Below are 23,264 nucleotides of genomic sequence, written 5' to 3'. Positions count from 1 at the left end.
TTCAATGCCCTTGCTGATGGAAGGAGGTTTTCACTCAAAATCTCACGATACATGGCACCATTCATTCTTTCCTTTACACGGATCAGTCATCCTGGTCCCTTTGCAGAAAAACAGTCCCAAAGCATGATGTTTCCACCCCCATGATTCACAGTAGGTATGGTGTTCTTTGGATGCAACTCAGCATTCTTTGTCCTCCAAACAGGACGAGTTGAGTTTTTACCAAAAAGTTACATTTTGGTTTCATCGGACCATATAACATTCTCCCAATCTTCTTCTGGATCATCCAAATGCTCGCTAGCAAACTTCAGACAGGCCTGGACATGTACTGGCTTAAGCAGGGGGACACGTCTGGCACTGCAGGATTTGAGTCCCTGGCGGCGTAGTGTGTTACTGATGGTAGGCTTCGTTACTTTGGTCCCAGCTCTCTGCAGGTCATTCACTACGTCCCCCCCGTGTGGTTCTGGGATTTTTGCTCACCGTTCTTGTGATCATTTTGACCCCACGGGGTGAGATCTTGCGTGGAGCCCCAGATCGAGGGAGATTATCAGTGGTCTTGTATGTCTTCAATTTCCTAATAATTGCTCCCACAGTTGATTTCTTCAAACCAAGCTGCTTACCTATTGCAGATTCAGTCTTCCCAGCCTGGTGCAGGTCTACAATTTTGTTTCTGGTGTCCTTTGACAGCTCTTTGGTCTTGGCCATAGTGGAGTTTGGAGTGTGACTGTTTGAGGTTGTGGACAGGTGTCTTTTATAATGATAACAAGTTCAAACAGGTGCCATTAATACAGGTAACGAGTGGAGGACAGAGGAGCCTCAAAGAAGAAGTAACAGGTCTGTGAGAGCCAGAAATCTTGCTTGTTTGTAGGTGACAAAATACTTATTTTCCACCATAATTTGCAAATACATTCATTAAAAATCCTACAATGTGAGTTTCTGGATTTTCTTTTCTCATCGTCTGTCATAGTTGAAGTGTACCTATGATGAAAATTACAGGCCTCTCATCTTTTTAAGTGGGAGAACTTGCACAATTGGTGGCTGACTAAATACAATTTTGCCCCCGTGTGTGTGTGTGTGTGTGTGTATATACACTGCTCAAAAAAATAAAGGGAACACTTAAGCAACAATGTAACTCCAAGTCAATCACACTTCTGTGAAATCAAACTGTCCACTTAGGAAGCAACACTGATTGACAATAAATTTCACATGCTGTTGTGCAAATGGAATAGACAACAGGTGGAAATTATAAGCAATTAGCAAGACACCCCCAATAAAGGAGTGGTTCTGCAGGTGGTGACCACAGACTACTTCTCAGTTCCTATGCTTCCTGGCTGATGTTTTGGTCACTTTTGAATGCTGGCTGGCGGTGCTTTCACTCTAGTGGTAGCATGAGACGGAGTCTACAACCCACACAAGTGGCTCAGGTAGTGAAGCTCATCCAGGATGGCACATCAATGCGAGCTGTGGCAAGAAGGTTTGCTGTGTCTGTCAGCGTAGTGTCCAGAGAATGGAGGCGCTACCAGGAGACAGGCCAGTACATCAGGAGACGTGGAGGAGGCCGTAGGAGGGCAACAACCCAGCAGCAGGACCGCTACCTCCGCCTTTGTGCAAGGAGGAGCAGGAGGAGCACTGCTAGAGCCCTGCAAAATGACCCCCAGCAGGCCACAAATGTGCATGTGTCTGCTCAAACGGTCAGAAACGGACTCCATGAGGGTGGTATGAGGGCCCGACGTCCACAGGTGGGGGTTGTGCTTACAGCCCAACACTGTGCAGGACATTTGGCATTTGCCAGAGAACACCAAGATTGCAAATTCGCCACTGGCGCCCTGTGCTCTTCACAGATGAAAGCAGGTTCACACTGAGCACGTGACAGACGTGACAGTCTGGAGACACAGTGGAGAACGTTCTGCTGCCTGCAACATCCTCCAGCATGACCGGTTTTGCGGTGGGTCAGTCATGGTGTGGGGTGGCATTTCTTTGGGGGGCCGCACGGCCCATTAGGTACCGAGATGAGATCCTCAGACCCCTTGTGAGACCATATTCTGGTGCAGTTGGTACTGGGTTCCTCCTAATGCAAGACAATGCTAGACTTCATGTGGCTGAAGTGTGTCAGCAGTTCCTGCAAGAGGAAGGCATTGATGCAATGGACTGGCCCGCCCGTTCCCCAGACCTGAATCCAATTGAGCACATCTGGGACATCATGTCTCGCTCCATCCACCAATGCCACGTTGCACCACAGACCGTCCAGGAGTTGGCGGATGCTTTAGTCCAGGTCTGGGAGGAGATCCCTCAGGAGACCATCCGCCACCTCATCAGGAGCATGCCCAGGCATTGTAGGGAGGTCATACAGGCACGTGGAGGCCACACACTACTGAGCCTCATTTTGACTTGTTTTAAGGGCATTACATCAAAGTTGGATCAGCCTGTAGTGTGGTTTTCCACTAATTTTGAGTGTGACTCCAAATCCAGACCTCCATGGGTTGATAAATTTGATTTCCATTGATAATTTGTGTGATTTTGTTGTTGTTTTTCTCCAGCACATTCAACTATGTAAAGAAAAAAGTATTTAATAAAAATATTTCATTCATTCAGATCTAGGATGTGTTATTTTAGTGTTCCCTTTATTTTTTTGAGCAATAAATATATATATATATATCTATCTCACACACAGTTTTTGCCACATTCACTCCATTAGACACTTTAATAGTATATTAAAACATTTTCCTTAAAGTATAATTTTTAAAGATCTAAATGTTTGGCATGGGTCCCGAGATCCTCAAAAGGTTCTTCAGGTGCACGCTGACTGGTTGCATCACTGCCTGGTATGGCAACTGCTCGGCCTCCGACCGCAAGGCACTAGAGGGTAGAGCGTACGGCCCAGTACATCACTGGGCCAAGCTTCCTGCTATCCAGGACCTCTATACCAGGCAGTGTCAGAGGAAGGCCCTAACAATTGTCAAAGACTCCAGCCACCCTAGTCATAGACTGTTCTTTCTGCAACCACACAGCAAGCAGTACCGGAGCACCAAGTCTGGTTCCAAGAGGCTTCTAAACAGCTTCTACCCCCAAGCCACATGACTCTTGAACATCTAATAAAATGCCCCCCCCCCCCCTCAAGTTCTACACCTGTTGTATTCAGCACGTGACAAATTCGATTTGATTTACTGGCCCCACTTAAATACATGTAATTTTGTCCTTGAGACATTGAATTGAAACACTGTAGAATTATATTAATTCCTATGGAGGAATGTTTCTTCTGGGGAGTGCCAATATGGCCGACCGGTGGCTTCAAAGCCTCTCATTGGCCAACACACAGCATCAGCAATCCACAGTTTACATATAATCTAATTCTATAGAGAAAAACTCTGGGCAAACTAAAATCCCTGTGGGTGTAAGCAAGACAGTCAGGCCCGCTAACTGCCACAGTGTCCCCGTGAAAGGCAGTTTTTACCAGGCCCTGTGGTACCATTCAAACATTTTAATTGTAGATGAGCTCATTTTCTAACCAGGAGTATTATGGAAAAAAAGGGTGTTCATAAGAGATACTGCATGTAATGATAGGCATTTAAATATTACTAGATGGCTGAAATGTAAGCACAAAACCCCCAAGACTTACTCCACATTTAGTTGCATTACAGCCAGAATTCAAAATGGATGAAATAGATCCTCACCCATCTACACACAATACCATAATGAGAAAGTGAAAACATGTTTAGACATTTTAGCAGATGTATTGAAAACTAAATCTCATTTACATACACAACCATGTGTCAATACTTCATCGAAGCACCTTTGGCAGAAATTACAGCAGAGAGTCTTTCTGGGTAAGTCTAAGAGCTTTCCACACCTGGATTGTGCAACATTTGTCCATTATTATTTTCTAAATTCTTCAAGCTCTGTCAAATTGGTTGTTGATCATTGCGGGAACCATTTTAAGGTCTTGCCATAGATTTCAAGTAGATTTAAGTCAAAACGTTAACTCGGCAACATTCACTGTCTTCTTGGTAAGCAACTCCAGAGTAGATTTGGCCTTGTGTTTTAGGTTATTGTCCTGCTGAAAGTGTCTGGTGGAAAGCAGACAACTAGGTTTAACTCTAAGACTTTGCTTAACTTCATTCTCTTTTTTATCCTGAAAAACTCCAGTCCTTAAAGATTTCAAGCATACCCATAACATGAGGCAGCCTCCACTATGCTTGAAAATATGGAGTTGTACTCAGTAATGAGTTGTATTTGCCCTAAACATAACTTTGTACTCACAACAAAAAGTGAATAGTTGAGCCACATTATTTGCAACATTACTTAAGTACCGTGTTGCAAACAGGATGCATGTTTTTGAATATTTATATTCTTCACAGGCTTCCTTCTTTTCGCTGTCAATTAGGTTAGTATTGTGGAGTAAACACACGGTTGTTGATCCATCATCACTGTTCTCATGGTGAAATCCCTGAGTGGTTTTGTTCATCTCCGGAAACGGAGTTAAGAAGGATACCTGTATCTTTGTAGTGACTGGGTGTATTGCGACACCATCCAAAGTGTAATTAATAACTTCACCATGCTCAAGGGGACATTCAATGTCTGCTTTTTTATTTTTACCCATCTACCACTTCTTTGCGAGGTATGTGAAAACCTCCCTGGTCTTTATGGTTGAATCGGTGTGAAATTCCCTGCTCGGCAGAGGGACCTTACAGATAATTGTATGTATGGGCTACAGATAGAAGGTAGTCAAAAAATAAAAAAAAACATGTTAAACACACAATTTAAGCAAAATAATAGTCCTGAACTTTAGGCTTGACAAAGAGGTTGAATACTTATTAACGCAAGATATTTCAGACTAATTTTCTATTAATAAGTATACATTTTAAAAAGCATAATTCCACTTTGACATTATGGGTCATTGTGTGTAGGTCAGTGATATAAAAAAAAACGATTTAATAAATTGTTTATTCAGGCTGTAACAAAATGTGGAAAAAGTCAAGGCGTGTGAATACTTTGAAGGCACTGTATATCTTAATGAGGTATGAGGTATACACTGCTAGGTCACTTCCTGTAAAATGGATTGTGTGGTGTCAATGTAATTTTAACAATCTCATTGTAACACCCCCCCCCCCCCCCCCATTGCACACGAGAAATGCATTACTTACTAGATCAAGAGGATGGATTCAAAAACACAAAAAATATGAAAGAAAACATGAAAACCAAGATAATGAAAACAAAATCATGCCAACACATGCACCCAATTGTAAATTATAATTTATTTATTTTTAAATGCTAAAAAAGGGACAATGCAGAGGAGAAAGGTGATGAAAAAGTGAAAACTTATGGGGGGAAAAAAGGGAAATGACAACCGAGTAAAATGATGCACCAATAAAAAAATAACTGGTGGTTAACGTCCATGTGGAAATTACCTGCTTCAGCACTCAGGTTGGGCATCTGATCCATTCCGGGGCCCTCTGTGTCCTTAGAGAGCAACTCCGGTTTGCGAACAGGCGAGTGGATGAGAGGGGCCTTTGAGGCGGGACCTTTGGTATCATCCTTCTCCAGGTCTGACTTGACCTTCTGGGTGACTAGGAGGTAAGAGCGCTGACTAGGAGATTCTTCCTGAACTTCTGGGACTATATTTGCAGACTCCACATCCATCAGCCCAAAGTTCATGTCATCTTCATCCATGCTAAACTCTGTTGCCTTAGCAAACTTGGAGCTATCTAATGCTTCTAGAAACTCATCGATTACACCCCTGAGGGGCCTCTCGATGAACTCAAACTCTTCAGAGGACACTTCCGGCTCAGACATATCCTCTGCTGCCTCTGCCTCTTCCACTTTCATGTCATTCTTCTCAGACTCCACCTGGAAACTTGCAGGATTCTTGGCCATTGCCTCCAGAACAGGGGACAGGGAGTCTGCTGACGGACTCTCAGAATCAGAATCTTCAGGGGTCTTTGTCTGGAAATTAAGAGGCTCTAATTTGTTCACAATTTGAGGTGAATCTTGACTGGACAACATCCAATCTTTTTGTTCTATCTGGACAGGTGCTTTGCTATGGGGTGTAGGCTCTGCCTCCTTTACGAGGTCAAAGGCACTAAAGCCTTCATCTTCAGTCTTCACAGCTAGTCTTGCTTCAGTCTCCTCAGTCAGCTCCTTCAGCAGTAAAGCTTTGGAATCGAAAGCAAAGGGATTTGTGGCTGACAGAGGGACAGGGACAGTGGGTGACTCAACTATCTTCCGGATAGGAGCAGGGCTCGGCTCAGTGCTTCCTTCAGAAGAGCCTGAGTCCACTTTGTCAGGGTTCAGAGGGAAGGGCTTTAAGATATCTGGAAGAGATGTAAGTGTAGAGTCCTCGCTCTCTTTTGGGGTGGTTGAGAACTGATTGAGTGGCTCCATGAGAGAGTCCGCAGCCATCTTGACAGACTCATATGTTTTTGTTTCATCGTAATATGATGGTGGGCTGCCATCTTGTGAGTCTTCAGCCCGGCCATACTGAACCAGGTCTGGGGTGGGACTCTCAGACATTTTAGCTGCCTGGCTGTCAGAGGTCATATCCCCAAGATGGGAGAACCCAGCATCTGCTACAGGGGAGAAGCCCTGGAAAGGATTCTTCTTCACATCAAACATTAAGTCATCATCTGATTGGCCAAGCATATCTGGCGCATACCCAGAGGAGCCTCTGGATGCTGAGTCTTTGGAAAACGTATCCATGGAGGCCCTGGGGTCTTGAGAAGCTAAGAGTGGAGAATCCCAGTGCTCTGTTGGGTTAGAGGAGGCAGGTGCAATGTCAGAGTCAGGAGTCATCAGGGGAATATTTGGGGACTGGGAAGGAGTAGTAGACCTGACTGGGCTACAAAGCTGCTCTTCAGGAGAGACCACGCCACTGTCTCCACACAGAGACTTGGACCCTACATCGCTCTCGGGGCAATTTTTTTTATGTTTACTTTGAATGTAGGTAGCAGTTTCTAACCCTGTCACAATATCCTCATCACTCTTACTAAATCCTAATCTGGTGTTACCCTCTTCATTCCAAGGCATATCCTTGGTCAGTATTTTGGGGGGCTCAGTAGAAGGCCAAGAAGAGAAGCCCAATGGAGCAGATGTTGGATTTGGACTCTCTGACAAAGAGAGGTCTTCCAGAGAGTCAGGAGAGTGAAGGCGAGAGAGAGGGGAGATGGGAGCAGGGGAATCACCCTTCTGCCCAAGTTCTTGAGTAAAGAGGGAAAATGCAATACATCAAGACACACTCCATTCCTTCAGCGCTAGCAAGCCATGCCTGGCATGCCCTGCCAGCAGTCTGCAGAGTTGAGGTGTTGTTTCCCATCAGTGATCTCAGAGTTATAAACTGGCATGCCAAAAGATACAAAACCAGTTATGGGAGATTTTGTTTTTAACATAGGAACAATCAATGAGGGGAATCATCACCTAAACGTTTAACTGTAAAGTTAGTGTCTATCTTCTCTACTGTAAGTGGACTTATCACAGGGATTCACATTATAGGATCATACAAACAATGTTAGTCTTTCTTTTAAATTACTTAAATGCAAATACAATGTAAAATATTATTAAAGGCCAAGTGCAGTTACCCTGTGTTTTATATCATATTGTACAATAGCTGATAAAAATCAACACTGTAAAAGTGTGAACAAATTTTATCAGTGTTATTTCCTGATTGTAAAATTGTATTTTCAACCAGCAACTCAGGACCTTCTAATCATGGGTGGAATTTCAGCTTGCCTGGTGACATCCCCAGGTGGTAACTGTAGCTAAAAGGCAATTGGTTTATTTTTTTACAATTGGAAACTATTACCGTAAGGTACATAATTGCTACCAAGAAATGTGACATTACTATTAAAAAAACAGCTGCATTTGGGCCTTTAACAAACTTCGCATGCATATCAGTCAAAATGTAAATAAGGTATAAAAAGGCATGAAATTAAAAAGAGAAGATGCAGGAGGACAAAGGCAGCCAGGAAAAAGAACTTGCCTTTTGGGAATTGCATCAGAGGTTGAAGCGCAGCAGGAAGAAAATTGTCATCTGAAAAAGAGACAGTAGCACAGTGTGAAGTGGACAATGCCAGCAGCTGAGAAAACAGAAAACAATTAACACTACAACAGTGTGAAACAGACCCTAACATGGGGCCTCTACACTACTTTGACAACAAACTAGGTCCAGGAGAGATACTTCTGTAGTGTAAACAGATGGATCTAGATTCAAAATCTCTTGAAGAGATCTGCCACACGACCTCTGGAGATAGTGTGGGGAACATCTACACCACATAGTGGGGTCCGAAACTATTGATACCTTTCACAAAGATGAACAAAAATGACTACAATAAAGAATTCAAATACGGAGCTATATTGTATGCTAAAAATGGAAAGTATATTGGTATACTAATATAAAGAAAGAAGTTGTGTTTAACAAATCATTTTTTTCCTAAAAAATAAAATAAAATAAATAAAAATGAGGGGTAAAATTATTCACAACCCTGTTGTCAATACCTCACCTTCCAAGGACAATCGCAGCCTTTTTCTAAACCGCTTCATGAGTTGGAGAACACATTGGGAATGTTCTTACACCATTCCTCCCTACAGAACCCGTAGTCTACGCTTAGACTGCCCTCTTCAATTTGAAAACCTGTCAATTGACTCCAGCCCCCCCAAGTCAGACGACTCTCTGCTACCGCACGGCAAGCGGTACCGATGGACCAAGTCTTGAACCAACAGGAGCCTGAACAATTTCTACAGTAGCAAAACACTACAGTAGCTCTATACTGGAATACTACACTACCCAGCCTATCTGCATTGACCCTTTTGTAGAAATAGAATGAAACAAACAGGCATTGTATTTTTTACTCTATTATCGTGGCCACTATGCACAAGGCTACATGTGCACAAGGCTACATGTGCACAAGGCTACATGTGCATAAGGCTACATGTGCACAAGGCTACATGTGCACAAGGCTACATGTGCACAAGGCTACATGTGCAAAAATAACATTCACTGAGTAAAAATGTAATAATCCCCCTCACTCACGTGTTACTGTCAAGTTCAACACAACAAAAGCAATATCTTTGGGCTACACTGCACATTATTACATTATACACGTTCTGCCTGTGGACTTCTGTTCTACAATGTACCAGCAGAGCATGATACCCTTTGTTGGCATATTTGATCTCTTTCAGGCAGAGAATACCTAGCATAACCCTTTTAATCCACTGAATTGAAAAAGTGAGAAAGAGGGGAAGTGTGTGGTGTTCCTTTCACCTCTATAGTGGCATCCAGCTTAAGCCAGGCCCAGCTCCAGCAACACCTAACTGTTTAACAAGCAACGCCTCATTTTCACCTAGTTCTCTCATTCTGAAAATTAACCACACACTGTAGAGGGAAAACATTAGCTCACAGATAGTAGTTAGTTCCTTAGAGTTAACATTACACACAGATTGCCAGGGTCCAATAAGCAACTGACGTGTTATAACTTGAGGAACGGCAAATAGTCATCTAACATTACCAGTTAATACAATAGCGAATTGGTTAGGTTACTAATGTTAGCGCATCTGTTTTTCACACCGTAAACAAAATTATTTGATCAGATAAGTTGGCTAATGTGACTCAACATTTCTCTGGCTAGCTAACGGAGAATTCGAGCCAGCCAGCAAGATCCTTAAGAATACTTGTTCCACCACCCTCATCTCAAACTTTCCAAAAGCCAGTTGTTTTTCAGTTACAGCTCATGAAGTACACTTCATCACAGTACACTTCATCACCTTCTCACACCTGTCTCCGTGGTCAGGCTTCTCACCTACCTCTTCGTTATCGTTCAGGGGAAGCGCAAACTGCCTCTCGACTCTCCCGCCGTCTTCCCAGAGCGTGCGCTGACGTCGTAACTGGTAAATTATCTGTCTCTTCTCTCTTCAGTCGTGTGCTGCTTCTGTTATGTGAATGATTGGCTGAGCCTTGGATACAGCCAGTATTGCTCCAAATGCGAATCACTTGTTCGCTTACAGCCAGTAGTGATCCAAAGTCGTCAACAACTGGTGCACGAAATCTAAAGAAGTATCTAGATTTTGTTTGCCTGAAGAGTATATTGTGATAAACTGCAGGCCACACTACTTGCCTAGAGAGTTCTCAGCTATACTTTGTGGCTGTTTATTTACCACCACAGACAGAGATGGTGGCACTAAGACAGCTGTATACAGAAATAAGCAAACAGGGAACCACTCACCCAGAGGTGGCGCTCCTAGTGGCCGGAGACTTTAATGCAGAGAAACTTAAATCAGTTCTACCAAATCTCTATCAACATGTTAAATGTACAACCGGGGGAGAAAACAAATTCTAGATCACCTGTACTCCACACACAGACACTCGTACAAAGCTCTCCCTCACCCTCCATTTGGTAAATCCAACCACAACTCTATCCTCTGGATTCCTGCTTACACGCAAAAATTAAAGCAGGAAGCACCAGTGACTCGGTCTGTAAAAAAAATGTTCAGATGAAGCAGATGCTAAACTACAGGACTGCTTTGCTATCACAGACTGGAACATGTTCCGGGATTCTTCCGATGACATTGAGGAATACACCACATCTGACTATCAATAAGTGCATCGAGGACGTCGTCCCCACAGTGACTGTACGTACATACCTCAACCAGAAGCCATGGATTACAGGCAACATTCACACTGAGTTAAAGGGTAGAGCTGCCGCTTTCAAGGTGCGGGACTAACCCGGAAGCTTACAAGAAATCCTGCTATGCCCTGCGATGAACCATCAAACAGGCAAAGCGTCAATACATGGCTAAGATTGAATCATACTACACAGACTCCAACGCTCGTCGGATGTGGCAGGGCTTGCAAACTATTACAGACTACAAAGGGAAGCACAGCTGCGAGCTGCCCAGTGACTCGAGCCTACCAGATGAGCTAAATCACTTCTATGCTCGCTTCGAGGCAAGCAACACTGAGGCATGCATGAGAACATCAGCTGTTCCGGACGACTGTGATCACGCGCTCCGTAGCAGACATGAGTAAGACCTTTAAACAGGTCAACATACACAAGGCTGCAGGGCCAGAAGAATTACTAGGACGTGTGCACCGGGCATGTGCTGACCAACTAGCAGGTGTCTTCAGTGACATTTTCAACATGTCCCTGGTTGAGTCTGTAATACCAACATGTTTCAAGCAGACCACCATAGTCCCTGTGCCCAAGAACACAAAGGCAACCTGCCTAAATGACTACAGACCCGTAGCACTCACATTCGTAGCCATGAAGTGCTTTGAAAGGCTGCGTAATGGCTCATATCAACACCATTATCCCAGAAACCCTAGACCCACTCCAATTTGCATACCACCCAAACAGATCCACAGATGATACAATCTCTATTTCACTCCACACTGCCCTTTCCCACCTGGACAAAAGGAACACCTATGCGAGAATGCTGTTCATTGACTAAGGCTAAGAGTTCAACACCATAGTACCCTCAAAGCTCATCACCAAGCTAAGGATCCTGGGACTAAACACCTCCCTCTGCAACTGGATCCTGGACTTCCTGACAGGCCTCCCCAGGTGGTGAGGTGAGGGTAGGTAGCAACACATCTGCCACGCTGATCCTCAACACTGGAGCTCCCCAGGGGTGCATGCTCAGTCCCCTCCTGTACTCCCTGTTCACCCACGACTGCACGGCCAGGCACGACTCCAAAACCATCATTAAGTTTGCTGACGACACAACCGACAACGACGTGACAGCCTATAAGGAGGAGGTCAGAGACCTGGCCAGGTGGGGCCAGAATAACAACCTATCCCTCAACGTAGCCAAGACTAAGGAGATGATTGTGGACTTCAGGAAAAGGAGCACCGAGCACGCCCCCATTCTCATCAACTCTCATCAATTCTCATGTAGCGGAGCAGGTTGAGAGCTTAAAATTCCTTGGTGTCCACATCAACAACAAACTACAAACACACCAAGACAGTCGTGAAGAGGGCACGACAAAGCCTCAGGAAACTAAAAAGATTTGGCATGGATTCTGAGATCCTCAAAAGGTTTTACAGCTGCAACATCGAGAGCATCCTGACTGGTTACATCACTGCCTGGTACGGCAATTGCTCGGCAAGGCACTACAGAGGGTAGTGCGTACGGCCCAGTACATCACTGGGGCAAAGCTGCCTGCCATCCAGGACCTCTATACCAGGCAGTGTCAGAGGAAGGCCCTAAAAATTGTCAAAGATCCCAGCCACAGACTGTTCTCTCTACTACCGCATGGCAAGCGGTACCGGAGTGCCAAGTCTAGGACTAAAAGGCTTCTCAACAGTTATTAACCCCAAACCATTAGACTCCTGAACAGGTAATCAAATGGCTACCCGGACTATTTGCATTGTGTGTCCCCTCCCCAACCCATCTTTTTACGCTGCTGCTACTCTGTTTATCATATATGCATAGTCACTTTAACTATACATTCATGTACATATTACCTAAATTGGCCAGACCAACCAGAGCTCCTGCACATTGGCTAACCGGTCTATCTGCATTGTGTCCCACCACCCACCAACACCTCTTTTTACGCTTCTGCTACTCTCTGTTCATCATATATGCATAGTCACTTTAACGATACCTACATGCACAGACTACCTCAATAAGCCTGACTAACAGGTGTCTGTATATAGCCTTGCTAATCTTTTTTAAAATGTATTTTTACTGTTTTATTTCTTTACTTACACACTTTTTTTTCTTCGCACCATTAGTTAGAGCCTGTAAGTAAGCATTTCACTGTAAGGTGTTGTATTCGGCGCACGTGACAAATAAACTTTGATTTGATATTTGGGGCTTAATCAAGTGCCTACTGCGCTGGCCAATCGGATAGCTCAAATCGTTGTGCTTACAGCTTCCACTACCACAGCAAAGTTTTAAAACCCTGACCAGAGTGAGACTGTCAAAGAATACAGAAAAGAGATGCTGTTTTTAGGAGTGCGTTCATGTCTAAGTTTTTATTCAGCACTGCCACTGTTAAATTTCAACACTATTACAAAAGGAGCTTCTCCCTACTTTCCACTCACGACATAAGTAAATGAATGAGTAGCAACGTGTATCGATAGCCCTGCGTTTTTATTATTAGTAGCTTGTCACATCTATTTTACTATCAAACAATTTTTTCACTTTCTCTGGTCATGGGACCAACATGAATTTGTGCATGAGGCAGATGCAGTGTGACTCGAGTTTCACCATCAGGTGGAAGACAGTACACCCCCCCACATTAAGATGTCAGGGAATATTTCAATAGGACAGAAGCAAAACATGTTTTCTTAAACAAGTTGCCATCAACGTACAATGGTTCTGAATACTATAGTCCAATCATACAAAAAAAAAAAAGATCAAGCATCCACCCATCAAAAGCCAGGAAATATCACGTTACAAATATATTTTGTTTTGCTTTTATTACCGTAATGATTATTCAGATTAGACCAATTTAAAGACCAGTTACTTCTCTAGTCTAGGTTCCTGAGTTGAAGTATATCTAAAATTGAACCATAGACAATTAACATTAGCTATAATGAAATCCATGTTGCTTTAATTCTGTCCACCTGTTCTGCGTAGGCTAGTAGTCAATGACTTCGCTTGAACACTTTTGTGGAACCTAAAATGTAGGCCAACACCTGCCCATGAAAGAGCTGCATCATGAAATGTAATATGTCTGAGAGGAGGCAAAGAAAGCGAATGGCACAGACTGCAATGAACGCCATGTTAACTCTAGTCACAAGTCAATATGAAATATGAGAAGGGGTCATTCTAGGACATTATAGTTGTGCAGTTATTAACTAGAGCGGTGTACAGTATTGTAGGTGTAACATTAAATAAGCAATTACAGCAATTACTGTGTTATTAACATTCCAATTTAAAAAGTAGATCAACACAAAGTCAGAAGTGATTCAGTGCACTAGTAGCAGCTAAATCCAGCTGTGATGGTATTGATACACGCTTAAGCATGCTCATCTAGCCCTTCCTAGGATAGCGAGAATACACATCACAGCAAAAACAGAGGGAGCAAACCCACAAGGCCCGTCAGAGCCAGTAGGACCATTTCCTTTACGTTTTTAGCATCTATCCTGCAGTAAGAAGGCATTCCAAATTATTGCAGAAAACCGAAGTAGAATATAAAGCATGTCTGCCCTTCCAAATGACAAGTATGCTTATATTAGTTCTTAGGTAATAGTCGGGCCTAAAGCGATTTAAATGGAATGACACTCAACCAGGTCTTTGTAATTGTCTCCCAACCCCGCCCTGCCCGTCTGGCCTCGCATGTCTGGTAAAGTGCTTAGCTATTCTAACAGGAAAGAGAACATCTTTTATTAAATTTGCGTGCGCTAATGCGCTAACCAATTTACACAATAACAATGCCCCCGAACAATGTCTGACTTCCCCCGAATGAGATAAAAAACACCCCATTATCCAAAAGCGTGAATGGTTGACAGATCGGGAGATTGGAGGGGTGAAAACCCAATTTCTCGTACGATGAAAAATGCTAGCTATCATTAAAAAATGGCTTGCTTCCAGTAGATAGCTACCGTTCACTTAAGGTATTTTGGGATAAACAACTAAAATAGGGGAGTGGACGAATTTAGATGAGATTCCTTTGTTGTGACGAATCCAAGCCATCTTGACTGAGTCAGAACAGAGCTTGCTAGCTTGGTTTGCGCAACCACAAACCAGGTCGGAAAATTACAGTCAGGATTATTCTATTATGAGCCAATTAGTTAGTTTCTTGGATTTAAAAAAATACCATGGCATTACATGTTATGTAATAATCAGCACCGATGCATACGTTTAAATAAATAGTCGAAATAGGTGGTACAATTCTTCCAGTTCACTATATTAACTAGCTTCTTGCTGATGTGTCAAGTAGGTGGTCTGCATCATCTTTACAAAGCCAGCTATCTAGTTAACCATCCTTTTTTTTTAGGGGGGAGACATCGGAATGGTTAGTTAGCTAGCCTGCCACTACCTGCCTGTGTGGAGTATCTGACTATATCAAGCTACCAATGCAGTCTCGAACCGTGCGCAACAATTTCATATTTTAAAAAAATAATGGTGTAATGAATGTTGCCGCATTAATTCCACAATCACATAAGCTAGCTAACGTTACCAAACATGAGTTAGCCAGCCAGTCAACTGTAACATTATTGCCAATTAAGTTAGCAAGCAAGTACTGAAACGTCTATTTTAATAACGCTTTAACAAGAGACACATTTAAAAACCAGATGATCCTTAAAATATTGACGACTCACGGGATGGTGCTGGAGGAGCAGCAATCGCTTCCTTCTCTGGAGCTGCTTCTAGTACTGGACCTGCTTCTTCTGGAGCTGCTTTTGCCGGGGGATATGGTCTGATGAGTTCTGGCAAAGAGTCTGCATCCAAACAATTGTGAATCACTGGTGCTGGAATTATTTCTGCCAACTCTTCCTCTGATGGGGTGGAATCTGGAATCACCTCGTCGTGTGTCTGTTGTCCCGTGGCACGCTCTGTGGTGGTGGTCAGTAGCGCTTCCTCGTCCTTCGTAAATTTGATTATGTCCTCGGGGTACGAAGCCTTGTGTCTCTCAATAGCATCATGTGCTCCGCCAACTAAGTCTACAATATCATCATCGCCAAATGTAGCTGTGGCCTCGTTGTTGCCATAATGATTACCGTATTGACTGTATCTACTCATTTCGTCTTCGGTTGTGGAGGATACGACTTGCTCACCGTCGTCCATCTAACGTTAACTACCGGTTGTCTGCGGATAAAGTTTGTACTTTGCAGGGCACGTTCAATGAATAACTACGAACACTCAACAACAAAAAACTCCAACAAAATACGCTCGTTGAATTCCCTCAAGCCGTTTGGGTCCGAATAAACTACTGTTACAGAAGAACGACTCGACCACTGCCACGGAACAACCGAATAGCTCGTGTGAGTCGCCTATTTACAGCTAGCCCCTTCACCAGAATGTTGAAATAGATAAGCAAGAGTTGAGTGACCAATAACTACCGAATAACTCTGAGCGATGCCACCTGTGACCAATAAGGTGTTGGGGAATCGCTGCATTTGTTAACACCCCTTTCACAAACCTGGCACAGTGAGGGGATTCGATTATCTAGCCCGGGTTATGTGTGTGAGGAGTTTATACTGGGTGAAAAGAGTTCGCATTCGTTCTGGAACTGGGCCGCCTCCCAGGCGTGAGCCAGGAGCCCCATTTAAAGCCCACAGCGAAAACAAAAAGAGGTGAAGCACTTAAGAGATTGTTGCTTTGCCTACTATTTTGCAAGGCAACGTTTATTTTCTGCAATGAGCCCGGGGGCCCTTTCCTATGCTTATTGCTTACACATGAAATATCTTACAACACCTGTGTAGGCTAACCACAGTAATTCATGACAATTAGAACTAATTACGAACTACTTTAAATTTATTCATGTATATATTTTCCCTGATTTTTCAGGGGGCGCTGCAGCACCCTTCTTACGCTTTGAACACACCGACAGCGTCATTGCATTTTGGTACACCAGAATTACATTAATTTCCAATGAAACCCTGCGTGTGCCTTGCAGCATTGCGTAGCAGAGCCAGTTGCAGTGCGTTCTGTGTGGTGCATACGTTGATTTATTGAACGTATTGTAGCGACCTGCACAGACAGCTGTGTGTAATACTATTAGTTGGTTGTGTTGTACTTACCAATAGCTAGTGTTCGCGGGGTCCGACATGCCAATCAACCTGCTATCGGCCAGTCACGGGAATGCCTGGAATGTTCTGATGCCGGGCATCCTGGTGGTTGGCGGAGTGACGTGGGGGTTGGCAGGAGGGTTGAGCATTGCAAGTTAAGACCATGTTTAACCCTTCTATGTAGCACACCCTTTAGTTTGTCCATTTTCATTTCACAAGATTTTACATTATTTTTTCAAAATTTAACATTTCAATAGCTCCTTGGTCAAGTGACCTAGGGACTTCAAACAAGGTTACGAATGTCAACTGATTACCCTTCTATATTGCACACCCTTTAGTTTGTACATTTTCATCTCACAAGATTTTACATGAATTTTTCAAAATGTATAATTTCAAAAGCTCCTTGGTCATGTGACCTAGGGACTTCAAACAAGGTTCAGAATGTCTACTGAGTGGGCCTACACATTGCACACCCTTTAGCGAGCATCGAAGCGAGCATCGAAGTGATTTAGCTCGTCTGGTAGGCTCGTGTCACTGGGCAGCTCGCGGCTGTGCTTCCCTTTGTAGTCTGTAATAGTTTGCAAGCCCTGCCACATAAGACGAGCGTCAGAGCCGGTGTAGAATGATTCAATCTTAGCCATGTATTGACGCTTTGCCTGTTTGATGGTTCGTTGCAGGGCATAGCAGGATTTATTGTAAGCTTCCGGGTTAGAGTCCCGCACCTTGAAAGCGGCAGCTCTACCCTTTAGCTCAGTGCGAATGTTGCCTGTAATCCATGGCTTCTGGTTGGGGTATGTACGTACAGTCACCGTGGGTACGACGTCCTCGATGCACTTATTGATAAAGCCAGTGACTGATGTGGTGTACTCCTCAATGCCATCGGAAAAATCCTGGAACATGTTCCAGTCTGTGATAGCAAAACAGTCCTGTAGTTTAGTATCTGCTTCATCTGTCCACTTTTTTACAGACCGAGTCACTGGTGCTTCCTGCTTTAATTTTTGATTGTAAGCAGGAATCAGCAGGATTGCTCCGTTTGCTCCCACACAGTGTGTAGTAGGAAGGGTCCAAGGTGTGAGAAATGTGCAGAACAGCATGAGACAAAGGAATGTCTAGTATTGGGAAAAGTAGTGGAATGTATTAATTGTAGGGGTGCCCAGCTGGGGAGCAGAAATGTCCCGTGTGTGAGCGGCAGGTTGAGGTTCTCTAGGGTTAGAGTAGTTCAGAAGTTGTCACATGCTGAGGTAGTGAAGAATGTAGAGGAAGATGGATTAAGGGGGAGGAGTGGTGAGAGTAGTAGAGACATACCTGTACAGAGGGATAGGCCAAAAGTGATATAAATTTCAGTAGATTGGAATTTTAACATTTATAGCAAAGGTTATCAAGAGAAATGGTAGTAGAAAGTGCATGTTAAACTTTTGTTGCATACATATCCAGATGATGCTGTGTACTATTTACAGCGTCATTGCATTTTGGTACACCAGAATTACATTCATTTCCAATGAAATGCTGCTTTTTCCTTGCAGCATTACGTTGCAGAAGCAGTTGCAGTGTGTTCAGTGTGGGTCGTCAAACTGTATGCGTAGAAGGCTTGCCAGAAATGGTAGCAGAAGGTGAATGTTGAACTTTTGTTGCATACATATCCAGATGATTCTGCATACTATTTTGCGCAAAGACGCCGTCGGAGTGTTCGAATAATTAAGAACAGAATAATGCTTTGAACACACATGCAGTGTCTTTGCCCAAAATAGTATGCAGCATCATCTGGATATGTATTCAACAAAAGCTCAACATTCACTTTCTGCTACCATTTCCGTCTAGCCACTTTCTGCTACCATTTCCGTTTAGCATACAGTTTGATGCCTACTTTAGATAAATCCAACGTATGCACCACACCGAACGCACTGCAATTGCCTCCATTGGTATTGAATGTAATCCTGGTGTACCAAAATGCAATGATGCTGTCGGTGTGATCAAAGTGTAAACCATGGTTTAGCAGGTCATGGTGGTTTTAAAATGCACTATGCAGAAATCGGTTCGCCCTTTCCTGGTTGCAGAAATTCTAATAGTTTGCTTTATTTCATGTACTAACCATGTTTCCATCCAACTGTTTGTGGATGAATTACCTGAAGTATGAAAAAAGTCACGATCGGCCTGATGGATTACATGGAATGCTTGTACAATTTTATAAATGCCAACAGACAATTTGTTAATTCGACATGTGTGATATTTTTGTGTTAAAATTAATTATGCAAAAAATGGCCGCGCTAACACCTTTATGTTGAAATATTGCTATAATAACCAGAGCTGCTAGAGTCTCCCGTCTGGCCAGAGCCGCCAGCCAGCCAGGAGCTGCCAGAGCCGCCAGCCAGCCAGGAGCTGCCAGAGCCACCAGCCAGCCAGGTGCTGCCAGAACCGCCAGCCAGCCAGCCAGGAGCTGCCCCTCAGTCCAGAGCTGCCCCTCAGTCCAGAGCTGCCCCTCAGTCCAGAGCTGCCCCTCAGTCCAGTGGGGCCCTTTAGTAGGGTTGTGCTGGCGAACCGGGGACACCATGCGTAAGGCTGGTGCCATGTACACCGGCCTAAGGAGGCGCACTGGAGACCAGATGCGTAGAGCCAGCTTCATGGCACCTGGCTCGATGCCCACTCTAGCCCGGCCAATACAAGGAGCTGGAATGTACCACACCGGGCTATGCACCCGCACCGGGGACACCATGCGCTCCACAGCATAGCACGGTGCCTGCCCGGTCTCTCTCGCTCTCTGGTAAGCACAGGAAGTTGGCGCAGGTCTCCTGCCTTGCTTCGCCACACTCCCTGTGTGCCCCCCCCAAGACATTTTTGGGGCTGACTCTCGGGCTTCCAACCGCGCTGCCGTGCTGCCTCCTCATACCAGCGCCTCTCTGCCGTCGCTGCCTCCAGCTCTGCTTTGGGGCAGCGTTATTCCCCTGGCTGTGCCCAGGGTCCTTTCCAGTCTAGGATTTCCTCCCAAGTCCATGAGTCCTGTGTCTTCGGCCGCTGTTGCTGCTGCCCATTACCACGCCGCTTGGTCCTCTGTTGGTGGGTGTGTCTGTAACGGCAGATTTCCTCCTCTTCGTCTGAAGGTGTAGCAGGGATCGGACCAAAACGCAGCGTGGTAAGTATCCATATCGTTTATTATAAAACATAAACTGAACACTAACAACTACAAAACAACAAACGTGAACATGAACGAAAACCAAACCGAAAAAGTCCCGTGTGGTGACAGACACGGAAACAAACACCCACCAACCAACAGTGAAACCCAGGCTACCTAAGTATGATTCTCAATCAGAGACAACTAACGATACCTGCCTCTGATTGAGAACCATACTAGGCCGAATCAGAAACCTAAACATAGAAACACAAAACATAGACTGCCCACCACAACTCACGCCCTGACCACACTAAATAATGACAAAATAAAGGTCAGAACGTGACAGTACATGGGAATTGAACAGTAAAACTTTTTTTTATGTGCACTATGTCATCACGCACAGCTTTTAATCCACAAAAAAGTATGTTTGATGGAAACATCTCTGGTGCTACAATGCACATATTGTTTTATGCAGATTTTTAAATATTTGCATGGAAATCTGTGGAAAATTAGATAGAAACCGAGTTTGTGACAAAACAAGCAAGTATAGTGTAGAGAACCATTGTACCATCTAAACTGCTGTGAAATATATTTTACATAACCACAAATATTATATGTTCAGCTGTTTGAAGCTGGTGTACAAAACCCAAAGTAAAAGACACAAAAAAACAAAATGTAAGAGGAAGCATAGAAATATGCACATAGAATAGATCTACCGCTTTTTAGACTTGCTTTCAATGAAAATTATAGATCTATAAAACACCTTTCTATGTTAATATGGTCTGGTTGCCCAAATATGTACATATTGCAGCTTTAACATAATTCAGCATCTTATGCTGCTCACAGCAGTGATTGAAAATGTGCCCTCAATAGCTAGGTTTCCATCCAATTGGTGGCAGATTTTCATGTGAATATTCTTAAATCTGCATCAATAAACAATGCACATTTTCCCACTAGTGGTATGTTTCTACCAAATGGACTTGGTGCGGATAAAAATCAATGCGTGATGACATAGTGCGCACACAAAGTAATATTTAGTTTAAGTTTTTTATGTACCGAATAAAGATCTAAAGTTCAATGTGTTAGCCGATAGTTTTGTCACAAAAACTGTTGCGTTTAATAGTAAATGTGCCTACTCTGGTCTCGGCACATGTGCTCTTGCCAACAACAGATACAGTGCAGGTAGGCTAGTCTACATGAGATTATTATGGATAAGAACTATTCATATTTTAACTTGTCAAACAGCAGTCAATCATCGATTATCATGTCAGCAGAATAAGACCCTCAATATTTATTGGAAAGTAGTATTCACCACCTTGTTAAGTTTATCATAAATTACTTAAATTGTAGTGGGAGGACACCCCATATCCCCCCCATATCACCTGACTCCAAGTTTAATTTCATATTATGGTTATTATACCAATATTTGCACATCAAGCATTTCCACCACCGTTTCAAGGCATTAATAATTTTACAGACACAAAAAATATCCCACCATGTCAAACGAACAATTATCTGTCAACATTTAAAAAATTGTACCGACACTTCCTATTTCCGTCATAGCTGTCGAGATTTTTTACAAATACTTTACTCATATAAAAACTGGATGGAAACATGGTTATAGTGTGTTGATAAGATATTTATGTTTAATAACCTCTTAGAGCTACCCCCCTACTTTTTTCAATTTCCGCCTGAAGACATACCCAAATCTAACTGCCTGTAGCTCAGGCTCAGAACCAAGGATATGCATATTCTTGATTTCATTTGAAAGAAAACACTCAGAAGTTTGTGTAAATGTGAATTGAATGTAGGAGAATATATCACAATAGATCTGGTTTAGATAATACAATGAAAAAAACATACGTTTTTGGACTTTACTCCTCGACTGCCATCTACAGTTGGCTACTTTCGGCCTACCTCTCAAACGCCCCCAGAGAATGTTTTTGGTGGTTGCAGCTAGGGCTGGTCGGTATACCATATTTTACAATATACCGGTGTTGACGCACGGACCGGTTAGGGTTTTTCATTTACCTTCTATAATGGTATTTGAATGTTTGGTTTGTTAAGCGTGATACGCCATGTGTAACGTCCTTTTTTATTGTTTAGTTTGCTAGTTGAGTCATCTGCCCGCTCTCTCTTTCTCTCTCTCCAAGCCGCTTTCCACATAGACCTAGCACCGCCCCTGTCACTCAAGTTGACCACGAGACACTTGCGTTCAGTCTGCATGGCCAATGGAGAACATGCAATAATGTTGATGACAATTATGTTGTTTTCACTGTGCTTCATAATATAAATCCACTAGAGTTATATAGTTACACAATTAGTTTGTGTTTCTTACATCTGCAAACAGCTAGTTTGTGTTTCCTTAGCAAGTTGGGTTTAAATCTTGTTAGCCGCTAATACTAATCGCTAGCTAGCTAATAAATGTACTGATTCAGAGCAAACGTAACTATCTATTCAGCCTTGTAATGCCAGTGATGGTGTAGACCTAAATCAGCATGTTTGTGCAACAGTATCTTGTAAAGAATAATGTTGGATACTCAAAGTAAGAATGTTAGCTACATGTAGCTAAGAGAAACATTCAATGTAGCCAAAGATTATAGGGTCCCCTAGGAAACACAATAACTCCTCCCTGGCATTTTCATTCATTGTCATGTCAAACAACACTGTATTCCGAGTGCCCACTATTATATTCTAACTGTAGAATTTGAATAATCATTCTATTTCAATGATTCCAACAGCTTACCCAAGTGTGTTGCTCTAAATTGCAAGTCAAATCGCGATTGCAACATTAACAATAAGGCCTAGATTGTTAGCCCTCATCATGCAGCCCTATATGACAGTGTGGAAATGATCTCAAATGATATATATATATTTTTAACAATCAGAATGGCGAAAGACCCATTGAAATCACTTAGAATGTATGTGTTGACATCCTAGGGTCACACACTAGGTTGGCAGTGTGGTCAGTGGAGACGGCACGGTTACTTGTGACCATACTTTTTTCTAATCCATTAGTGGGATCAAACGATCCATCAAGTCTGCTCCGAGTAGCAGGTGTTCAGTTTCGAGGCTGGTCACATACACAAGGTGAACAAGCGAAATGTCTTGGAAGTGTGGTTTCAGCATGCGTCACATAGTGAGAGGTGAGGTAATCTGAGTGAAACCTCAGTGTAGTGTCGCATCGTTCTGTTTTTAACCAGCGTTTAGCAGGGTTCATAGCCCTTTTGAGATTATTGAAAAACATTTGAGAGATGAGCGATATTGTTGAGCCTGAATCAATTAGGCCATCACGGGTTAAGCAGTCCTCCAGCACTGTTTCCAGGTAGCGACTTTCAGAGGTGCGTTTTGTGGTCATATTCCCCACAGAGAAGAGTGATTGTTTGTAACAAAGTGATTTGTTATTTCTGTTCATGGTGGGAACAGATTGACTTATCGGTGTTTGAGTGGAATCGGCTATTGCGATGTTATTTACCTTGTCAGTCGCAACATTT

The 23,264-nt window shown here is 43.3% G+C and overlaps 1 protein-coding gene across 4 annotated transcripts in view; it reads right to left on the bottom strand.

The window, feature by feature from the left end:
- LOC139381103 (reticulon-1-A-like) overlaps positions 1-15,950 on the bottom strand; it is a 33,095-nt gene extending 17,145 nt beyond the window's left edge. The window contains exons 1-3 of one of the 4 annotated variants that reach the window (XM_071124382.1): positions 15,255-15,950; positions 7,967-8,017; positions 5,403-7,187 (exon numbers count right to left, since the gene is read on the bottom strand). In XM_071124382.1, coding sequence (XP_070980483.1) covers positions 5,403-7,187; positions 7,967-8,017; positions 15,255-15,720 — 2,302 coding nt within the window. In that variant the 5' untranslated portion in view covers positions 15,721-15,950. The remainder of the gene's footprint in view (positions 1-5,402; positions 7,188-7,966; positions 8,018-15,254) is intronic. The other 3 variants (XM_071124383.1, XM_071124384.1, XM_071124385.1) reach the window with 3 other exon arrangements.
- Between the last annotated feature and the right edge of the window lie 7,314 nt (positions 15,951-23,264).

Source organism: Oncorhynchus clarkii, chromosome 23, assembly GCF_045791955.1.
Source record: "Oncorhynchus clarkii lewisi isolate Uvic-CL-2024 chromosome 23, UVic_Ocla_1.0, whole genome shotgun sequence".
Taxonomy (NCBI): Eukaryota; Metazoa; Chordata; class Actinopteri; order Salmoniformes; family Salmonidae; genus Oncorhynchus; species Oncorhynchus clarkii.
Note: the sequence above shows the minus strand (reverse complement) of the source record. Positions and strands in the feature narration are given on the sequence as shown.